The 22819-nt window shown below is 38.2% G+C and overlaps 2 protein-coding genes across 2 annotated transcripts; one reads left to right on the top strand and one right to left on the bottom strand.

Moving 5' to 3' along the window:
- Positions 1–7617: 7617 nt before the first annotated feature.
- On the bottom strand, positions 7618–10491 carry LOC104436415 (thiol protease aleurain). Its single transcript, XM_039310087.1, has 7 exons — positions 10211–10491; positions 9919–10040; positions 9658–9773; positions 9109–9182; positions 8708–8972; positions 8459–8590; positions 7618–8249 (listed from the first exon to the last, which is right to left on the bottom strand). Exons 1-7 carry the CDS (start codon positions 10405–10407, stop codon positions 8085–8087), a joined length of 1071 nt encoding a protein of 356 aa, XP_039166021.1. The 5' UTR covers positions 10408–10491; the 3' UTR covers positions 7618–8084.
- An 8455-nt stretch (positions 10492–18946) lies between these two features.
- LOC104436409 (serine/threonine-protein kinase RIPK) lies at positions 18947–21359 on the top strand. Its single transcript, XM_010049169.3, has 5 exons — positions 18947–19552; positions 19668–19803; positions 19932–20068; positions 20193–20316; positions 20427–21359. The coding sequence occupies exons 1-5, from the start codon at positions 19172–19174 to the stop codon at positions 20972–20974; spliced, it is 1326 nt and encodes a 441-aa protein (XP_010047471.1). The 5' UTR covers positions 18947–19171; the 3' UTR covers positions 20975–21359.
- Positions 21360–22819: the final 1460 nt, after the last annotated feature.

The following is a 22819-nucleotide window of genomic DNA, read 5'->3' as shown; positions in this document are numbered from 1 at the left end:
AGATGTCAATCAGCATCATGTGGCGCAAAATTGTCATTTTTCTCGGGGATGTATCATTAATCATCAAATTCTCTAGAAGTCAAGTTTTTATCAGAACGGCTAAAACTCGTAACAAAGGCTTATTAAGCATGCTAAACTAGTACTTCTTAGTCATAAAGGGTTTCTCATATACTCTCGATAAAGTGGTTGCTTGATCTCATCTATTCATGTGGGAGATAATTGGTTGCTGAGGGTATTTCACATAACTTATGTCGAAGGCTTTCAGAAACATTAACGATGAGCACAATCTGATCGATCAAAAAAGTCTTTTGAAAGGACCGCAATATAGGCTCGATTAGGGCTTACACAAAGAGATTATTGCTTTGAGGCCAGTAAATGAATATTTGTCGCTATCTTCGTCGAGTTTACAAGTCGAGAACTTAGAAGATAAGACAAGATAGAATTGTTTCAACTCCTTCAAGCAGTAACTTCTTTGTGGCATTCTCATTTTCACTCGAACCATCCCAATCAGAAGAGACTTTGGCAGAGGGTTATAATGTTGGCTCAGGAGAGGCTCAAAAGACTTAAAATTTTCAAGGAGGCTTTTAAGAGTCGGTGATCATCATGGCATCATGACCAAGTCACTCAATCTTTTGAAATCATTTGGCTTTTGAAATACAGCACATCTCGAAAGTCCCTTGACTAATCATTTTTGCATGGGAGCTTTGCTCCTTTCTCTAATTTCTTTTGCATTTATGATTTTTTTTTTTACCGCAAGCACTTGGACTTTGATAATTTTTCTTTCATATAAGATGTAGCCTTTTGGCTCTTTTTTTTTTTTTTTTACGAGCATTAGCCTTACTTTTACTAGGCACACTACTTTTTCATGCCCCCCTAACTTGTCGAACTTTTTGCTCTTTGAACTTTTGGAGCTCTTATGACTTTCGAGATACTTTTCACGTTTTCTCATAACTATCAATTGTATTTGGTAAATTCTTATGCCTTGCCCTGGTGAAGGGAGATGATCACCGCTCAGGATTCAAAAATGAACAATCGGGCCCAAATTGGTTAAAGCAACAGGTATTAGTGTTTGGGTAGAGAATGAAATGCTATTCTTCACATTGGGATGAGTCAAGCTCTGATGAGAATTCCTCTGAAGCTATCACCAGAAGATTGATACAAGTGAGTAATAGAATTTTTCTCAATCCTTCGCTCTACAACACGATCGTAACCTCCTATGTTGCCCCAATATAGGATCATTCTCGACAGGGGTACTTTGAAAGATCATCTTTATTTGGCCCATAAGGGTAGCAAGAGATTAGTGCAATACTTAGGATTGATGAATGAAACGCATTTATCATTTTGATCTTTGCACTTAATGCAAATGAATCATTCGTCCTAAGATAAGGTCGCTTTTCACTCAACTTTCAAAAGTGTTTGAATGACGTGTTTGGAAATGGCTTACCTTTCTTCATCCTAAACACTTATTGTTTAGCATAATTAATGTTTCACCTTTCACTCTGTTGAGATCATTTGAGTAGATCAATCTCCATAGGGAAATTTGATTCAAAATGAATAACTCACAAAACAATAAAACAATTTTGAGATAAAAATGATGTTTAAAAAGTTTGTAGAAAGTTTTTTTTTTCTTTTCTCAATTATTCATTTTTTTCTTGTTTTTAGGAAAGTGCCAAAGGTTCTTTTTTGTAATGGAAATTCTCCATTTAAAAAAAAAAAATTGAGAAGAAGGGTACTTACCTAAGGCATGGTGACTCGGTAACTTTATAAAGAATGTGAAAGAATATGTTAGTGTACAAATCTTTAGGGATTGAAATGTTGGAAACGATATATTAATACACTTCACTCACTTTTATCCTTTGGGTGCTAACATTTCTTGGATTCACCCTCGTGGATAATTGGTAATTCGACGTTACCCTTCACTTGTATTTGCCTTTAAGTGTTTGATGTCTTCCCATTTATTGCCTACAAAGAAAAGATTAGGAATCATTTAGGAACTACACACATCCCTTTATGCCAAAATGAATAGTCAGGTCTTAGCATGATTCCTTGATGGAAGGCGCTGCTTCTACAATCAAGGTGCAACATTTTTCCCCATTTATCACCTTCATTAGTGGGGGGAAGGAGAGTTTTTTCTCTAAATCAAACATTGCTCTCCTACTCTTTATTTGACAAACCTTTCTTTTGTTCAAGTCTGTCTTGTACCAAAGAAAATGATATGTCATTTTTTATGTTAAAGAAAATCAAGTTTAGGAACGAAATATATCATTTTCCAAAGTCTGGCGATCAACATCCCAAGGTATCTCTTATGGAGGAAGGGATAATATTGCCCCTCTGTTTCATTTGAATATTTCTTTGTTTAAGATAAACATGACTTAATAATGCTCTATCACGTTTGTTGGAACATTACAAAGCTTGGTACTCTTGATACCTTCTTGACAATGGAAAAAAAAAAAAAAAAAGTCATGGTAGAAACAATTTACTCTTCCTTCAAATTTGCCTTTTGGATACTAGGCAACTCCCCTCGTTTGTCTCATCATGCAAAAGAAACGAGATCAATGGGCTATTTTGGCACCTAAGGCATCTCCAAATAAAGAAACTTCCAAAAACGGAATTCAACTTCATTCTGCCTCTATGGAAGATTGCGCCAACGAAACCTTGACGCATGCTTGCTCATCGAGTTCCATGAGCCTATACTTTTATCATTTAGAAGGGGCAAATGCCAATCTTAAATAAACTCTCATTTTACCTAAGAAAGTGACCACGCGAAGAGAGGGCCTTAAGCAAAGCTTTCTTGACATTCATTTTCAAAACATTTTGAAGATAAACGCAAAGGTTTGTTTGAAACACTTCTGAGTTTGTTTTTAAAAGGATGATTTTCCTTAAATTGAATTCCATCATTAAACAAATTGTGAGTCGCGTGATTTACAAAAGCATCAATTGGATTCACAATCAAAACCCAAAATGGAAAATATGATTATTAACAAGAATAAAAAAAATGCTAAAATACAATAAACTCTTGCATAGATAAGAGTAAAAATCAACTCTCGTCCTAGCTCTAGAATTCACTTCTCTATGTGGTCGAACACAAGAATGTCAAGGAGCATCGCGCATAACCTGCAAAAAGACAACAATGTTAGTATGTGAATGAGAAAATGATCTCTCAATGAGGTCACTTCTTACAACAAAATCAAGGCGACGGTACATGCCCCATAGTCCCTATTATGGGATTTTGGTATTTCACCAAGATTAGTCATAAGAGAAGGGGCATCATTAAAAAATCGATCGATAGCTATTGTCCACTCTACTCAAGAAGTTTCTTATGCAAAAGTGGCATTGATTTTTTTAAAGATTGATTTGTGATTTTACTCCTAGAAAAATGAAGTGGCTTTTATCTTAAGAAATTTGTACACGGTGTGATTTGCATTTCAGTCCCAAAATGTGAGAATGAGAGAATTTGATTAAAAATGCAATTTAATTTTGTGCCCTAATATTTAATCACAACTTGATTTTTTTTTCGAAATGTGATTTTAAGCCCATAAATAGAAATGTAAACAAAACCATATGTGTTCAACAGGGCCAAATCAAAGTGTTTAGAACTTGCATTCAATGTTCAATTATCAAGAATGATTGCTAATTTTTTTCAATTATAAGCCTACATAACTGAGAACATTCGATTGGTCTCCGCAAATTACTAAATGAAAATTCAATTAAAAAACGAGAAAAAGAAGAATGATACTTACAATGAGGGGCGACTTTATATATACGTTTCAAAATGGAGCCATGAGATCACTGGACCGAACCAACAAAATCGCGGCTAGGTCATGTTACCCATGACTCTGGCTTCATCAAGAAACCGACCCGTGTTGCATGGTTGCAAACCGGAGTGAGGACCTTTGATATCAAGAAAGAAGTTTCGAGGTTGAGATGGGCAACTCATACTACATGGTTGTAGTCGGAATGGTATCCACCTTAAAACTATCTTAAGTGATCCTATGCGGCCTAGGCCCAACGGCAGGTAGTGTGTCATGGTGTAGTGCAATGCAAGGAATACATACGCGATAGTCTATAAACAAACACTACTTAAGCTCAACACATAAACGTTTATTTACAACTCCACACCTACAAGACAAGGGATTAATAGTCATTCCTCCCCTTATAACTCCCAATTGCAAAGACATTCTCACGTTAGAGACATACCTAGTATTCTTGCTGCCAAACAAAAATTATTTTTAAACAAGATAGATTTAGTCCCTAGTAGAGTCGCCAAGCTGTCGCGATCTACCCCTCAGGGGAGGGAATAGGTTTAGAGATATTGCCTAAAAGATGAACCTAAAGCCTAGGATTAGATGCAAACTCTCCCAAATCCATATCTCGCGTGACATTCAATAATTTTTAAGGATTTTGCAAAAAGGAGTCGCTACTAGCCTATTGGAGTCGGTTAGAAATCAAGTGAAACATGTGAGTGTACCTCACTTCCTACGTAACCAAAGAATCTAGGATTGAGGACTTGATTACACTAATTAATCAATTAGTGTCATTTTAGTACATAATCTTGCTCATTTAAAAAAAAAATTGTTAGGTAATTTGGATTGATTTTATACTTATTCACTAACATGTAAAGTGATCATGTGGGTACGTAATCATTAAAGTGACTATTAGCAATCAAATTCCTAATTGCAGTGAAATTAGCATATGTAGCTAAACAATCACAAACATAATTAAATATGTAAATTAAACCTGCAACATAATCGATATACGAGCAAATAAAGGCCTAATTACACTAAGAATGCAAGACATAGTAATTCCTAACCAAACCCTGTATTTTTTTAATTTTCGAATTTTTTTTTAATTATGGAAAAAAAAAAATTAGGCGAATCGAGTCGTCCTGGTCTAACCCGACCTGGGTTCAGCCCGACCGATGTGGGTCAGGTTTGGTTAGAGACGGAACCTAGGTTCGGTTAGGGGAGGGCCAGTTAGCCTCGAGTCTAACCTAACTTGTTAGGCTATAGCAAGGCTGGGCCTGAACTATGGGCATAGTTCAGCTAAAAAAAGAGTCCATTTGAAAAAAAGAAACCTAAATAAACTAAGCCTAGAAAAAAAAATTAATATTAAACCGGTCCAAAGGCCTTGCTTCAGCCCAGACGAAGCCTGCCCGAAGAACAAACAAGCCCGGATCTCTCTCTCTCACACGTCCACTCTCAAGTCCCCTCTCTTCTGCCCCTGCTCCCGTCTTTTCTCCCTGCTCCCTCTTCTTTTCTGCAGGTCTTTGGGCGCGAGGATGGCTGGAGGAGCGGAGAAGGCTGGGGCCGGGCCGCGCGGGGAAGGAAAGAAAAAGGCCCCCCTTCCACCTTTTTTCAATATTAATTAATTAGTTAATTTTAAAAAAAACTATGTACTTGAAAACACAAATTAGTTGTCAACAAGTATAATAGGGTGACTTTTTTTGGTAATTTTCCCACAAAAATAGAAACTTTGAGGGCTTACATGGGTTGGTAAAGTGATCGATGATCATTCCTACTCGTGAATTGTTTCCATTATTTAGAATTCCACTCAAGTGTTTCTCTTAGAATTTCCCTTAAGGGACCTTAAAGTGATCGATGATCATTCCTACTCGTGAATTGTTTCCATTATTTAGAATTCCACTCAAGTGTTTCTCTTAGAATTTCCCTTCTCTCTCTCTCTCTCTCTCTCTCTCTCTCAAATTTCTTTGTTGATTTCATGGATGATGCAATCGACATCCTCCATAGAAGTTAGCTTTGAAGATCGAAGAGCAAGTACCTCAGAAGAATGTGCTCTATCTGGATTTGCTTGCTCACTCTGACTTCAGGTGCTTGCTTCCAGATAGTCGAGTACTCCTCAAGTCTCCAAGGCTCCTTTGTTGCTGCCTTCGGCAATTGGCTTATTTTTAAGTTTTCAACGGTCTTTCTACCTTTTGGTATTGTTGTGGTCTTTATATGGTGATGGTGCTAGGGACGCTAAACCTAGGCACGTACTGCCTTTTAGCAAAACCGTAGCTACTATAAAGGGATTTCTTGGTATGTGATCATCACTGATAATAATGTGAGATTTAGTAATCGGCCACTGATTGTGCTTAGATGCTATAATAGATCCCTTTTTGCGGAATGAGCTAGTCTCTACAAGTTGTACTAAGTTGATTTGCTTTTCAGATTTACTTGCTTTGTGAGATTGCATCTTTGTCTTGAAATTATGTACCTCTTTGATATGAAATGAAAATTTTCTTCCCGACCATATTATTTAAAAAAAAAAAATTTGCTATCAATCTCGACAAAGTAGTTCCTCCCAATTTATAAATAGTAAGATCAATATCATCATCGGCTTTTGTCCATAATTCAAATAGGCCCTAAGATGATAAAATCAATGTAGTTAGAGACATGAGCCCGCTAGAAATCTAGCCCGTTCCGCTGGATAACGGCCCAAACAATTGCATAAGAGCAAATAAAAATGCGAAATTTTTGTCAAGGACACATTTGATGGGGGAGGAAGATGGAAAAATGAAGAAGAAGCTTAATGTTTCAAGATCAACACTAGTGTGACATCCTAAATTTTCCTTCTATTTATTACGTTGGCCATTATAGTGCAATGTAGAAGTATGGTTTCACGTTACATACTTAATCTAAACATCAGTGACAAGCCAAAGATAGGCTCTACGTGTATATGGTTGGGTACCATTCCAATATTTAGAGGAGATTTTTTTTTTTTTGTCTGTCTTTATTGTTTTTAATTTGTTTGAGAATACCTTCGGATCATACCTCTAAAGCATCCTTTTTTATTCTTTTAAATGCAGATGGGTCTGCCAGATGAAGACATGGAGTCTTTTTGATGTGTTCTTTGAACTATTTAATAATATTTATGTGAATGGATTACCGTTTGGGGGGTTTTTTATTGGTAATGTTTACAAGTGACGTTAATATTTGAGAAGAAATCCAGGACATAATCGAGACTTCACGACAATTTTTGTAGTTGGGTTTTGTCTTTGATTTCATTTGGAATCCTTTAATATTATAGATATTTCGATTAGAATAATAATTCACTGGCAGGAAATCTGATTTTCATTTGAAAAAGTGATACTTAGGTAGGGGAAACCACCAATCCATTGTTTCTAACTATTTTTATGAAAATAGATATGTGTTTGAAATGGTGATCAATACTTGAAGAATAAATAAATACATCATCAATATAGACCATGAATTGAGAATATGGATTGAAAATATAATTTATAATCCTCTTAAATTCTGCAATGCATTTTTGAAGTCCAAATGACATGACATTCCATTAATTTATATCAAGATCTGAGAAAATTTTGGGATCGTGAAATCTACTGAATAGATCTTTCCTGTTTAGTATCGGATATATAAATCCATTTAAGGGCTTTAATCAATGGTTTGTCTTTGATGATTTGACGACGAGTCGAGGGCCTTTTCCGTCGAGTTTAGCAGTCGTATACACGTTGAATGCAAAACAATTCAGGGAGACTGACTTTTGTTAGCGAGTTTTTTATCTAGGAGAATCCTTTTGACAAAATTGCAGAACTAGTTCATTCACTCGGGAAGGCGTAGCTTTGCCGAGAATTTGATTTACCAAAAGTCGGGTTCATAATGAATGTAAGCAATACGTTTCTTCCTTTCCCAGAAACACAGCGTTGGTGGGAATTTGATGCGTTATTCTTGCAAAGATAGCGTTCCATGCCACACAAACATAGAAAGGTATTTACAAGGTCTTTGTTCATATAACAATAACCATACGGAGTTGCAGCTGTCCTGATGATTATTTTTTGCACTAAGCTAAACCCTTTTGTGCTAACACTATAGCATTCCAACTCAGGGCGGAGCAATTCTTCATGCGAAATATATATATCTCGAATTACCTGGCACAAAAACCCATTGATCCTCTGGAAACAATCTAGGCCACAACAGGGTATGATGCACAAGTAGCGACTCCTGCAATTTAAGAACATTAGATGAGCAGGGAGTAACTTACTAGGAAATTAATCAAAGAATGAATGGACATGAACTGAAAGACTGCGAGAATTTCAAAAGCGTATATTTTGGTTAATACTACTAAAATCAAAGAATTTTATATAGGAGGGGACTTACACACATGTTCTTTCCCATCTCCATCTTGAAGTATCCGTGGTCACCCCAGTCTGCTCCCCAGGAATTCTTGATGAGCCAGAACGGAACACCATCTTCAACTCCATAACCAACAGCGAGAACAGCATGGTTCACATCCTAATATAGGACATTCAGTTTACATTAGACGAGAGCATGAACATCGCCTTGCATGCAAAACTTATTCTCGACAAGATAGGTACTCAAGTAAATGTCATGGTTGAGATTTATCGACATATAGAAGGCTCTCTAATTCCTACACACTAGCATCCTTCAGACATGATCGAGATGGCGATAGTGCTCCTTTCATTATATTAGCAAATGCTCACCATGGAAGTGCTACCGCATGTATCGCTCGTGTAGACACCCGACTTGTACAATCTGAAGTCTTTCACGACCTGGAATGCCACACTCACTGGCCGGACGAAGGCAACTGCATGCTTTAGTTCATCCTCAGCACCCTGAATCCACCATGTATGCAAATATAAACAGATCAGCAATTTGAATCTATCTTTATGCAATTTCTTTTCTTTTTCCTTTAATTTTCGCTAAATCTACAGATAGTCCACAAAACTTACCAAGGTGATGTTAACAGAGTCGAGCACTTGGACACCAACATTATCAGCCGAGAATTTGCAGCTACCATCCACTGCGGTATAAGGATATGCTTCCTCGGTATCAAGGCCACCGTTGTACTTGACGTACTCAAAGGCTTGGGATGGCAGTCCACCACTACATCCAAAGTTGTTGAAAGCCCCAGCGCAGTCCACAAGCTGCTGCTCAGACAGAGAGATTTGTTTCCCGAATGCTTGGTGATAAGCAGCCTCAAGAGCTCCAGTGGTACTGCAAAAGTTCAAATTAGAAGTCACCAGCAGTCTAGCATAATGACATTTCAATGAGTTCCAAAGCTATAACTGTGTCTGTTATAGCTATACTACGGAGAGACAAATATGAATCTAAAAAGGAAATAAAGAAAAACCTGAAAGTCCAGCAAGATCCACAGTGCCCCTGATCTTTAATTGGGCTTACAATGCCCTTTTCTCTCCAGTCTTTCTGCACATATGAAGGATTGGAAGAAAATGAACATCTAATACTGACATAGGTCTCAATCTTCAATGATATGCTAACAGATTCTACAGCAATCAGCAGTTTAGTCCTAGGTCTCATGGGAAGTGCTGAAACCTTGAGCTGGGGAATGATCGTTTCAGCAAGCATTTTCATTTGGTAAACAAGAGAACAAAAAAGTTCAGTCGACATCATGGATGGAGCTAATGGATTTTTGGTGCTATAACTGAATCGTGTATTAAATTATTGGAAGGAAACGAAAATATGATGCCAAGGCAAGGCTGTGAGTAGCAGCTGAATAATTGTTCTAATGTAATTTAGCAGAGAAAACGCCAGTCGATACGGAAGACACCACACAGCAAAAAAGTAGCACAGCGGCTAGTCTAATTTAAGTTGTTCTATCCCATTGAACGAAGGATGATATAAGCGGAAAGCTTCTTCGAGTCATCGAAGCGAAAAATACCATCTCGGGAAGAGCTTCGTCGGTGAGCTTGTGGTTGCCCTTGGTGGTGGCAGAGCAGTTTTGAGCAGCTCCCAGTCTGTGCCTCCTGAACTCCTCCCAGCTCCAATCAGCAAACTCTGTCAAACCCATCAAGCACAAATCAAAGTCAACGATGACAGCAGCAACAACAGCTAAAACACCATCTCTAATCGAACGACTATGATCAAATTGATCGTCAGTTCTAAAAGCAAGAAATCGAAACGGAGAAATTTCCACACATACTATTGACACCGAGGGTGTAGGGCAAGCCCTTCTTGTTGGTGGATCGGATCAACTTGAGATTCTCCCTGAAGATCTCGAACCGCAGCTTGATCTCCTCCGCGGTCTCGTACCTCTTCCCATACCTAAACCACAAAACACCAACCAGTCAAGAACCACCAACCACCACCAAGAACCGAAAAAAAAAAAAAAAAAATCGGAAAAAAGGTCGAAGCTTTAGCAGAGAAACAGGCGAATCGACAGGCGGAGAGCACACCCAGATGAGCGATCGTCGAGCGGGTCGTCGTTATCTCACCTGTTGGCGAAGCGGGCGAAGGAGAAGGCGTGGCGGGTGCGGCCGACGATCTGGACGATGGAGGACTCGAGGTCGCGGAGGCCGCCGTCGGGGAAGAGCCGGATGGGGTTGGACTCCTCGAAGCTCGACGCCGCGGCGGAGACGGCGACGGCGACGAGGAGGAGGACGGCGGAGCACAGGAGCCTCGCGCGAGCCATTTCTCTCTCTCTCTCTCTCTCTCTCTCTGTGGATTCCAAGAAATGTGGGTCGGAGATCGGACAAGTGGACGAGGAAAATGCAGGGAGGATGGAATCTCTTTTAACCACGAAGTCTGAAGAGAAGCCGAGAAGATACCGACCGGGCAGCGCCCAACCGCGGATCGCCACGTGGGGGACCCCAACTGGGTCTTGTCTTACGTACCGAGAATGAAGGGGAGGGGCAGGTGACTGTTATTAATTCGTTTTTGGTTTCTTCCCCTCTTTATTTTTCCACGGGCCTGACGTGTGTGATGACGTGGAGTCACTATTGCTCACTTAAAATAAGTGGCTAATAAAAATATTTTTATTATTGATAACGACTTCTATTTAAATATTTTCATAAATAATAAAATACTTTTCCCTCTTTTAATTTTACAAACGATATAAACAATCGTTTTTAAGAAAGTATTTTCTAAATCATCTATTCTTCACGAAATAAATAAAATCTGAATAGAATATTAAGATACATATGAAATGATTTGTATGATTACCGTAAGATATACGTCCCCACGACAATTTTCAATTGTGTGATTTGTCTTTCAAGAAATTATAGATTCATTGCTTGAAATGGTGCTCTTGAGAGTGAAATGAGTATATTAAATAGTTCTCTAAGGCTAATGAGCAAACAATCAAGTTACATGTTAGCTATTCGAACTCAATTGACTAAAATTTGATCTTGAATTGAATCTTTTTCAATATGAGTACGTCAATTATGGGAGATTGAGTTCTTTTTTGTCATGAATTTTGTTGTAAAGGGCTTTTGAGGCACTTATCAAACAACTAAATGAGGAAACAGTGCATAAATGCCGATTATACCCATAATGCGCACAACCGTTGTTTAAAAAATTGCATATTTCCTCATTAGGCATAATTTAACAAATGCCCAGATATAGTCATTAGCAAGACCCCTTCCTTTTTAGGTTTGCTCCGAGTTGGAAGTCCAGCTTGGAAATGCGTGATTTGAATGGGTTGGTGAATCTAATATAATTAATTGGGTTCTCGTAAAATCTTAGTTCTATTCATACATTCACTATAGTAAGAAACGCGTTACTAATGTTTACTTTGATTTTTATGAATAGGATGGGATTTATGCAAAGTTTAAACTTGAATGAGCTTAGAATTTACTTTTGATATGTGATTAAGTTAGGTTACACGTGAAAAGAAATACTATATTAAATTAAAGTTAGGCATCCCACGTGATGAATATATTATGCGAGAAATCAAGCTCGCACAATTGACTTCACCCCTTCTATTCAATTCGAGTATATTGAGCTTAGTCACACCAAAACAAAGGCCAGCTCACGTCGTGTGGTCCACAAAACTTCGCTCAAGAAAGATTCTCTCTTTCTTGATTGGCCCAATAATCTAGAATTGAAGAATTTTTTTTGGCCAAAAATCTAGATTTGGTGATAAAATTGAGATCCAACACGAAAAGTCATAGAAAAGTCATGGAGATGGAAAGCTTCAACCTTTCCCCATTTTGATGATGAACGGCTTGGAATATGTTCATTAAGGAGATGCAAAAAAAGGAATATGAGGAATCAATGAAATCAAGCATTTAGCGCAACTCGAAATCCTGAGTTTATTATGTGCTGACTAATTTAGAAAAAAAGGACACCATAAATATAATGGTGCAATAATTATTCAAATGATTGGTCTTGATTTTTTTTTTTTTTTTTTAAAAGGATAAAACCACAAAAAGAAAAGTTGGTATATTCATATCACATTTATGTCAAATTAATTTTTACGTCATAAAAACTTTTGAATTGGTAGATTTGTGCCACATTTTTTAAACTGGTATATCCATACTACCTTCATTTTAAATCGGTACACCTATGTCATAATTACCCTATAAAAATCTCAAATTTACCATAAGTTTGGTGTAAAAGTAGCATAGGTATATGCTAATTAGAGACAAATATAGTACAAGTTTATCAATTGGAGATTTTTTGTGACATGGTCAATAAGATTGGAGCTAAATTGAAGTGTTTAGCATGGATAATCGACTCAAAAAGTACATCTCGATCCCACTCAATTCCTTGATCGAATTAGATCTTCATCTTATTTTTTCCTAAATTGCCATCCATGGTCATTGAAAATGATCACCTAAAGAGTCTGTTCAACCTATACAACCCCTTTTTGTCATATGTTAGTGGAGCGCACATGACCAGATTATTCTGCCTTGTACGTGTTGTATTATTCGACCACTTGAATTATTATTTAGAAAACAACAAGAAGCATGAGATCGATGGTAGAGATGAGATATTTTTTCAGCACAAGAAAATTGACAGAGAGAGACGCCTTGTTTTGTCTTGATTGATGGCGATATTGCTCCTATAACAAGAATCTACGAATAAAAACACACGACCTTATCACTTTGTGAACCATATGATGAATGTGAGATCAAGAGAGCTGACGGGGAATAGGATGCTCTTGCGTTTTTTCTAAGAGCTCTAGGTATAGATTCGATTTTCAACGTCATCGGATACGACTGATGGTGTCGTGCTTTGGCCTGAGCCTTTCATTGGGATTAGGCTTGTATTTGACCTTGTTCGTGAGGTAAGTTGAGGGTTTGATGGACTCAAGACTTAATTGATAGGCTTTCTTCGTAATAATTTGCTAGGCAAGTGGAAAATGACTTGTATGGTTTAGGATGAACCCACTGAAATCCCATGGGAGATCACTTGATCCCACAATTCATGTGAAACAAATTAAAACTTCATCCGATCATATGTAATAGAATTTAACCTATCTCTTAGGCGAAAAAAGTACGATTACGATAAGTCTTGCAAAAAGTAGCACATGATAATTTCGAGAAGATCTCGGAATTTAAAACTTCAAAGGGCTTGAATGAGAATGGTGAAGTGATGGATGATGATTCCTACTCGCGATGCTTTGCCATCGACTCACGACAAAAGCAATTCCTCCCAAAATTACAAAGAGCTAGAGGAATTGTCAGCATCGACTCTGTCCAAGATTCAGACAGGGCCTAAGATGACAAAATCAACGTATGAGCCCATTAGAAACCTAGCCCGTTCCAGTTGATAACGGGCCGTGCAATCGCACAACAATATATAAAATGTGGAATATTCGTTCGAGAAGGACGCATTTGCTGAGGAGGGAAGATGGTAAAAAGAAAAGAAAAGAAGGTTTATGTTGCTTGATCAGCACTATAATTGGGGGGCAAAAAAAAAAAAGCCAACTGCGTCTACCTTTCAGTTTTTATCCTCATCTAAAGTGGGTTTACATCTTAAAACACTGCAACGTCATTTAGCAACAGATTCATGTATTTTGACAAAATTTTTCTTATCTCGAAACACAAGTTTTAATGAAAGTTAATATGATTGGAGCTTTTCGCTAGCGTGCATGTCCATATGCTGGATGCAGGTCGGCTGTCTCTCCTTACGTATGCATTTCTTTGTCCCTCATCATCACGATATCGTGTTGTCTGTCCATCTCATTTTGAGCGTTCACCGCATCGGATTCAATCCCGCACGAATTCAAGCACAGCCGCTTTCCATCTCCTATGCACCTCAACCTGCAGCCGCCTTCCGTCGCCCACAAAACCACTCGAGCGCCTCCACCGGTTTGTCATCGTGTCCATCATCGTTGTCCAGATGTCCAATAGCCCATCTCCGCTCACCCTGTCGTCATGCTGCGCTGGGCTTGACGTCGACAATTCACGCTGCCGAGCTCGGCCTTTGACGAAGAAGAGAGATGAAAAGGTGACGCGTTGTCCAGATATCCAATAGCCCATCTCCGCTCACCCTGTCGTCATGCTGCGCCGGGCTTGACGTCGACAATTCACGCTGCTGAGCTCGGCCTTTGACGAAGAAGAGAGATGAAAGGGTGACGTGAGAGAGAGAGAGAGAGAGAGAGATGCGCGCGCCCCCGTCGTTGGCGCCAGCAATGGTGGTGGTGGTCGCTGTCGCCGTGGTAATCAAGCAAGGCGAGGGACGTGGCTGTTCATGGGGTTGTGCCAAGAGAGGGAGAGAGAGGGGCAGGGATGAATTGGGTTTGAGAAAACGATAGTATGGTCCAGTAAGGTTCGAAATAAGTTGGAAAGATGGCATGATCTCGTTTGGGCGATCATGGGGCGATGCATGACCCATGTCACGGGCATAGGAATGAGTTAAGAATGACTCATAATAATGTTCAATAGTCCCCGAAATAGGTGTCAGCCGATCGACAAGCACACCTCTAGACAAAGACAAATGCATCGCGTGGCTCCCCTCAAGCAGGCATCATGGCCGAGCACATGGGTCGTTTTCAAGCCAAGCGGGCATAGAGGATGAATCGATGACCGAGTTACTTGGGAATTGATGGATCTATGAGTCTCTTCGGTAAGATGAATGAACGAGCCACGGGCTATCAATCCACGATCCAAACAAGATATTGGTGTTCTCGCGTCTAGCGGTGTGAATGCGACCTTGTTCGATGACTCCGTGTGTTCCTTAAGTTCTCATGCTTGAGGAGCTATGAATGAGTCGGCTTGATTCATTTTCATTTTACGCGATGGCGTGTGAGAGACGATAGGGAAATTGAAGATAGATACACCAATAGGGACAGCTAATTTTGGTATCCGCACGAGCTTATACAATCCCCGTCTATGTTTTGATTGTTGGACACGTTTTGGGGATCAAAGTTGCCATAAAGCAAAAGGTAACATCATGTCATTTTAATGGCGGCCATAGTGAAATTTCCTCACGCGTTTGAATTAATTGCGCGTGTGCGAGAGAGAACAACGTGCTCCATTGAAGCATGGCACGATGATCGCACGTGGAAAATTTTGTTACATTAAAATAATCTATACATTTAAACTTAACCGCCACATTTTTAATGATAGATTGTTGCATTTTTGTTTGCTTTCTGCGCAAGATTATACTTTTCAGCAAGACGATTACGAAACTAAGCCTCCCATGCCCGCATGAAGCTTGCTCTCCTACTAATGTTCTACGCCTTTGCACATCACCGCGTTCCGTATGTCATCCGTGATGACATCTCCTAGGCAATTCTCTAATTTCTACCGTATGTCATCCGTGATGACATCTCCTATGCAATTCTCTAGTTTCTACCACGGCCGCCACTAATCTATTGATCTTAGGAAGAAAAAAAGGTCCAAAGTGCCGTGATGGCAATCGTTAAAAGAAAACGAAAAACGTGGTCAATGGGTGACATGGTTAGCATTGTTTTTGAATGAGAAAATTGACTATTAGGTGGGTCGGTGAAATTCCATAAGTCTAGGTGAGGTGGTTGCAATTGCAAGGAACGTTCGTAGCAATTGGTCACCCTCTTTTGACCATTAGAACTAGATGATCATGCACAAATTCTAAAAGATCTAATTAGCAACATTTTTTTAGAATGAAAATCGGGAAATAAAACTAGATAGATGTACCAAATATTAGTTATCTTTAATGCAGTATATAATCTTCCTCTTCCATTTTTCAAATTGTAGTTTTTTCGTGATCTTCCGACTAAGTCAAAGTTTGTTTTTTTAAGAGAGAGTTCATACAATATTATAATTGAAATTATTAAGAAAGAGGTTAGTTATTGACATGATATAATAATCTCTAAATTCATTGGTGTCAAGGTAAAAGTTATGAATAGTCATCGACCGGGGAAATGGTAGAAGAATTGGACCTATTCTAGGACATACAATGCATTACAAAATTCTTTTGAATTTCAATTTGACAGCTTCGCTTTTATAATGTGCGCAATATTTGCTTCGGTTTTAATTATTGATGGTAGGTTGAATTCCGAAAGAAGATGAATACTATGCAAAGTTTTAGAAGTTGTGTTTCAATAATTTATTCAGCTATATAGTATTAAGCTCTTTCTTTTACTCTCTTTTTTTCCTTCTTAAGGAAACAGATTAATTGATAAATGCTTTGATTCTCCAGTTAAACTTTGTTAGGAATTTTTAACAAATTGAGCTGTCCACTGAAATGCAAGTTGCACATTGGGGTCTGTCTGGCAGAGGCAGACAAAACTCTCATCTTGGCCTTTTGCCTTAGCTGGCCTTGTCCCACAATATAAACTTGGTCATGGCTACAAAATCAAGACATTAAATACATAGCCCTATTTTTATTTAATTTTGTGTGCTGATGAACAGCCATTGGGGGGAACTTTTTCATTCCAATTATAAAAAAAATTATCATTTTGTGATTGGAACAGACTGGAGCACACAAGTATCCTATTCTATTGAATGGAGCTTCTAGAATGTCTCTAAATGGTGCTTTGTTGCGTTTTTTTATTTGTTATTTTATTTTAAACACTTGCAGGGATTATCAAGGAAGAAGCCAAAGATTTATTCGGCGAAAGCAACATTAGCAAGCATAAGATCCCTCTCATGATCATAAACTAATTTTATTTTCATAATCTCAACTTAAAGTATTCGAGAACCTTCTTAAGAGGAAACACAAAAAGAAAACATCACATATTTCAAAATTCCAAATGATATAATTCAGATGAATAATCTATTCAATATGATATATAAAATTTTGATAAATATTTAATCTAGTCTCTAAATTATATGAAGATATTTAATGTTATCATTTCATTAATTTAATTTAAAAGGAATTTGTTGATTTGGCTTCCAATTAAGCAAGTTTGAACAATAGACCCAAAAAAAAAAAAAAAATTACACAAGAACTTTCCATGTAAGATATTCAACTCAGATAATGATATAATAATCTAAATCATCAAGTAACATAGATAATCATTTTTTTTCAAGTTAAACATATTAAAATGGTAATTATATTATAATTACATGGAAAATTCACGTATAACATTATTATTATTTTTGTCCACCATTCAGTAGTACTAGATCGGAAACCAAATCAGCAAATTCTATTTACTTAAATTAAAGGAAGGATAACATTGATGTTTTCATATAATTTACAGACTAAATTTAGCAATTACTAAAAGTTTAAGAATCATATTAAATAAATCAAAAGTTTATGGACTATTTTGCATAACTAGTCAAAGTTTAGGGACTATTTGTATATGTGCAATTTTGCTATTTTAGAGATGAATGTCTTCCTCCTTGAGAAGAACTAAGTAAAAGCTTCCAATCCTTTGACAAAATTGCAAAATCAAAACACTGATCTTTGACTTTTTGAAGGCTGACGCCACGGATTACGGTCTGCCACCTACTTTCGCCTTGACCAAATCACTCCCAATCAAAACTATTATTTTTTAATCCTTTTCAATTTTTTGGTTTTTTCTTCCAATTATTGATCAATCCACATTTGAGTGCACAGCACTCCTTCGAGGCCAGCACCCAAGAAAACAATTGATTAAACGAAAGAAGACAAACCCAAGTTTCTGCAGCGGATGATCTGCTCATGTTCATCAATGTCTTCCTTGTGTTTTTCCACATCTTTATTGGTTCCTGAATAACAAACAGGAACGGGCCGAGCTTATCAGGAAATTGAGTGGATGATAGCTCAACCGCTACCAAGTGGTCTGTTCTTTAATTTGCCGAGGTCAACTTCAACTTTTTAGAAACTGTCATCACCAATCAGACCTGCAGAGAGCAAAGACTCGGCACCCAACTTTCGGTTTGATTAGATTTCGTAAGACTGAAAATATAACAAAAGTCTTGGTTGTGTTCGACTTGTTCTGAACCGGAACGTGACTATTATCTATCCACGTCGCGGATAAGCTTCTAGAATCCAGGAACAGGAGAGAGACAATGTAAAGCAACCTAACCCAGACAGGAATTATACAGACAATACCAGAGAAAACAATATGTTTTGACAAGTGGGTTCTGACCATACCTCATGTTTACACGAAAATAAGCAAAGTACTTTATCGCAACTCTATTATTGTATGTGTATTAAATTAGGTGCAATATACTTTGTTTCGCCTTGCCGTTTGCGTGTGAAATAGCCGAATAAATCATTTTATCTTGGTCCTAACTTGTGGCTGGGACCTGTTGGATCTATTCACATAAGTGCAACAGTTGAGGAAGAAACCAGGAAATCAACTCTTCTTCAGTTTTCAGAGCTTCCTTTTGTTTACCGAATCAAGTAAAGCTGATCAATCATTAGTCAGAGGAGAAAGCAAGCTGCTCGATTGCATTGAGAAACACAGGTTTACCTATCCACTCAGCAGTCTTGAATTCCTCTTCTGCGGCTCCCATCACCTAGAGCTTTCATTAGTATGAAACCAGAATCACACGAGCCTAATCAATTTGAAAGCTATTTTCTTTTTTCAATTGAGGTTGTTACCAATTGTGCAAAAGTCAAAGAGGGGCATCCGTGTTATTGTCCCGCGTGTGGAACAGTCATCCGTGTTATTGTACCGCGTGTGGAACATTCATCGAGAGAGACTCGGGACTCATCGCTTTACAATATAGGAAATGGTCAACGGAGGGGCTGTTTCCAAACAATACTGTTATTGCCCGCTGTTTTCTGATGATACAAGGAATATATTTAATGTGAAAAGAGGAAAAAAAAAGAATACTAGAAAAGAAAGAAGATAGATTAAGAAAATTCAAACGGGTTGTGTGAGGAAGTTGCAGACCTATCTGAATTTGAGGGCGGTTGGGGACTTGAATAAATAGTCCCTAAATCATCTCCATCACCAGCCATTTTTCCATCTGCAACTTTCTGGCTTGATTGCAGCTGGAACTTTTCCCTCATTTCCTAGTTGACCGCAAAAGAAATGGTCTTGTGATTTTCGAATCTAGGAAGCGAAGCGATTTTAATCTGCATTGTCGATGGCGGTCAAGAAGAATTTGTGGAGCTACGTTGTGCCATGCTGTGGCGGGAAAGGAACCGAGCTCGGCAAGCCCAAGAAAGTGGTGTCCAAGCAGAGTTCCTTCCAAAGGATTTCTTTGTCGGATTTGAGCAACCCGAGCTTGACGCTCTCAGAAGACCTTTCCATATCTCTTGCAGGGTCGAACCTCCATGTGTTCACCCTGCAGGAGCTCAAGCTGATCACCCAGGGCTTCTCGTCAAGCAACTTTATTGGTGAAGGGGGGTTCGGGCCTGTTCACAAGGGCTTCATCGACGACAAGCTTAGGCCTGGCTTGAAGGTCCAGCCTGTGGCTGTCAAGCTCCTGGATTTGGATGGATTGCAGGGTCATAGAGAGTGGTTGGTAAGCTGAGCTTATTGTCTTGAATTCACAATCTGATGACTAAATGCAGTTAGAACTTTTCCTTCTCATCATCTGTTTGGATCAGAACTGATTTTTTGGAATTTCTCTTTGGCAGACAGAAGTGATATTTCTCGGACAATTGAGGCATCCTCATCTGGTGAAGCTGATCGGTTATTGCTGTGAAGAAGAACACCGGCTCCTAGTATATGAATACATGCCTCGTGGCAGTTTAGAGAATCAACTATTCAGAAGTATGCACTCTGTTCTAGCTTTCAATCATCTGCACATATTTGCTTCTGACGATCATATTGCCTATTACTTAGCTTCTCCCACAAGCAACATCCGATTATAACCCGGTTAACTTTGCTTTTGCTTGCAGGATATTCAGTTTCATTGCCGTGGTCAGCGAGAATGAAAATTGCTCTGGGAGCAGCAAAGGGCCTGGCCTTCCTGCATGAAGCAGAGAAACCGGTCATATACCGAGACTTCAAAGCCTCAAACATCTTACTAGACTCGGTGAGCATTTCTTTTGTGTATTAGCACAAGCAGTGATTATGCTTGCCCTGAAAACTGAAACTTCGATGATTAGGATCTGTAATGTCTTGGGCTAATGGATCCTCCATCTTCGGTCTGTTTACAGGATTATACTGCGAAGCTCTCAGACTTTGGACTAGCGAAAGATGGCCCCGAAGGAGACGACACTCACGTTTCAACCCGGGTCATGGGCACTCAGGGCTATGCAGCTCCAGAATACCTCATGACCGGTAAGAACAAGTGCTCGATTGAAAAGCAAACTCTAATAAGTCCTTTGAAATTAACGCGTCACTTACATCCTTGAGTTTCCTAAAATCATCTCTTCTCAATTTGACTTCAGGTCATCTTACGGCGATGAGCGATGTGTACAGTTTCGGAGTAGTCCTGCTGGAGCTCCTGACGGGGAGGAAATCCGTGGACAAAACCAGGCCTGCCCGGGAGCAGAAGCTGGCCGAGTGGGCCAGACCGATGCTGCGAGACCCCAGGAAGCTGGGCCGGATAATGGACCCGAGGCTCGAGGGGCAGTACTCAGAGGCCGGGGCGAGGAAGGCGGCCGAAGTGGCGTACCAGTGCCTCAGCCACAGGCCAAAGCAGAGGCCTACGGTGGGGACCGTGGTGGAGACGCTTGAGCCGCTCCAGGACTTCAACGACCTCCCGATGGGCACGTTCGTGTTCACATTTCCTCCTGATGGTGATCTGAGCAAAAAGAGAGAGGCGAGGGAGAGTGACAAGCCGAGGCAAGCTAAGAGAGACCGCGGCCATCATCATCGTCATAATCAAAGGCATCACAGAAGTCCATCTCCCAAGTCTGTGATTCAGTCAGACACTGCTTTGGGACACAGAAGCCCTAGACATGGGTTTGGTTCACCATTGCACCAGAAAGGATGAGAAGAATATGATTGACTGATTGAAGGGGCAGTGTAAATAATCACAAGGTTATGTTCAAGATGGTTTTGGATGACATAGAGTTGATTGTAGGCTTGAATCGTAAGGTTCTTCGTCGTCGTCTTCTTCTTCTTCTTCTTTTTTTTTTTTTGGGCCTCTTGGAGGGTTGCCCTATTTCCAGTGAGCAAGGCTTATTTTGTTCCCCATTTTTTGAATGAACAGACTGATCGGTTGATTCTTTAATACAAGTATAATGTACAGAGTCAAGTGAGTGAAAAGAACTTGTACATCACTCCATACCAATGTTGCTATTGAGGTCTTTAGGACTATAGAAGAAATTATAGAAAAGTCTAAAGTTTATTGTACTTCTTATGCTAATTTAGTCTCAAGCCTTTTTAGTTTGGCTAATTTAATCCTGAACCTTTTGATAATTTATGAATTGAATCTTTTCAGTAAATTTTAGCTGGAAATCTTTGACATAAATATCAATCATCCTATGTAACTCAACTAGCTCTAATGTGGACACAGTTTTTACAACTATACAGGAGTCATTGGACCAAGCAATTCAATTGCTTTCATAAATGCGTTGCCCCAATTTTTTTTTCAGAAAATTAATAAAAAAAGAAGCACGTAAAATTTTTCTTAAAATATAAGAAAGTAACGGATACTCCATTTGTTTTGCAGGAATTGAATGATTTAGAAAATGTTTTCCTAAAAATAATCATTTTCGTCGCTTTAGAAAATGAATGACTGAAAAATACTTTCGTTTAATTCACAAAAATTTTAAAAATAAATTATTGTCCATAGATAAAATATTTTTCATTGACTAATATTCAAGTGATATAAGAAATCATTTTCAAAAAAATATTTCCCAAATAATTTATTTTCCTGTGAAACATGCGGAGTATGAATAAGTGGTCCAAATGCGAACTATTCATTTACACATAGGCTCAATTCATTTTGTAAATAATAAATTATTTGAAAAATATTTTCCTAAAAATGATCATTAATATTGCATACAAATATGAACAAATGAATTTTTTTTTTCGTCTACAAAAATATTGAGACATAATTTATTATCGATAATAAAAATATTTTTTTGTAAACAACTATTTCAACCAATATAAAGCAAATTTTTTTAGAAAAATGTTTTCCAAATGATCTATTTTTTGCAAAAAAAAAAAAACCCATGTGTAATTTATAGTTTGAATTTGTGCCATATTTATATTAATAAATATTAATATAAGCCCGTGAAACCTATGGATAAATTAATATCGTTATTAAATATTCTAATAGAAAACACTTATTTTTTTAATAAAATAATATCGAATTGATATAACTAAGATTAATTTGTATCATTTTCCTTGCTTTTTACCAATAGCTGTATTATGAAAGTCGAGTATGATTTGCTTTTTCTTTTTAACATGCCATATAATTATTATGACCATTTTTTTTGTCCTGTAAATAATATCATTAACACAAATTTTCTTAATCACTCGTGGATTAGGAGCACAATTCAATTTAATATCATAAATTAATGACTGAAAAAGGGTGAAAAACAAATTTAAAAAAGTTGGATCAAAAGGGAAAAGCTCGAATAAATTTGCAAACTTCCATTGAGCTTCTAAAATCCCAAGCTTGTACATTAGTTATAATTCTAGGTAGGGAAACCGCCCACTTTGAAGCTGATTACCCCTAGTTTGATGTGCCTTGTTAACATTGAATTTGTCTAATGTGGTCTTCAAATTACTTCCAAACATTCGATTTAGTCTTCAAACTTTCAATTTGTTTGATATAGTTTCTCTTTGACCCAAGCAAAAATCTAGTCCCTCAACTTTTCATAATACA

Source organism: Eucalyptus grandis, chromosome 3 (genome assembly GCF_016545825.1).
Source record: "Eucalyptus grandis isolate ANBG69807.140 chromosome 3, ASM1654582v1, whole genome shotgun sequence".
Classification (NCBI taxonomy): domain Eukaryota; kingdom Viridiplantae; phylum Streptophyta; class Magnoliopsida; order Myrtales; family Myrtaceae; genus Eucalyptus; species Eucalyptus grandis.
The sequence above is the reverse complement of the archived record's forward strand: the minus strand, read 5'-3'. Positions and strand labels throughout refer to the sequence as shown.

Bases quoted from the DNA above. Each gene is read 5' to 3' on its own strand.
- LOC104436415 (XM_039310087.1), bottom strand. From the start codon at position 10,407: ATGGCTCGCGCGAGGCTCCTGTGCTCCGCCGTCCTCCTCCTCGTCGCC. The intron at 9,774-9,918 runs GTATGTGTGGAA...TGGGTTTGACAG, and splicing joins CTACACCCTCGGTGTCAATA to AGTTTGCTGATTGGAGCTGG. The intron at 8,250-8,458 runs GTGAGCATTTGC...GTCCTATATTAG, and splicing joins CATGCGGTAGCACTTCCATG to GATGTGAACCATGCTGTTCT.
- LOC104436409 (XM_010049169.3), top strand. From the start codon at position 19,172: ATGGCGGTCAAGAAGAATTTGTGGAGCTACGTTGTGCCATGCTGTGGC. The intron at 19,804-19,931 runs GTATGCACTCTG...TTTTGCTTGCAG, and splicing joins AGAGAATCAACTATTCAGAA to GATATTCAGTTTCATTGCCG. The intron at 20,069-20,192 runs GTGAGCATTTCT...GTCTGTTTACAG, and splicing joins CAAACATCTTACTAGACTCG to GATTATACTGCGAAGCTCTC.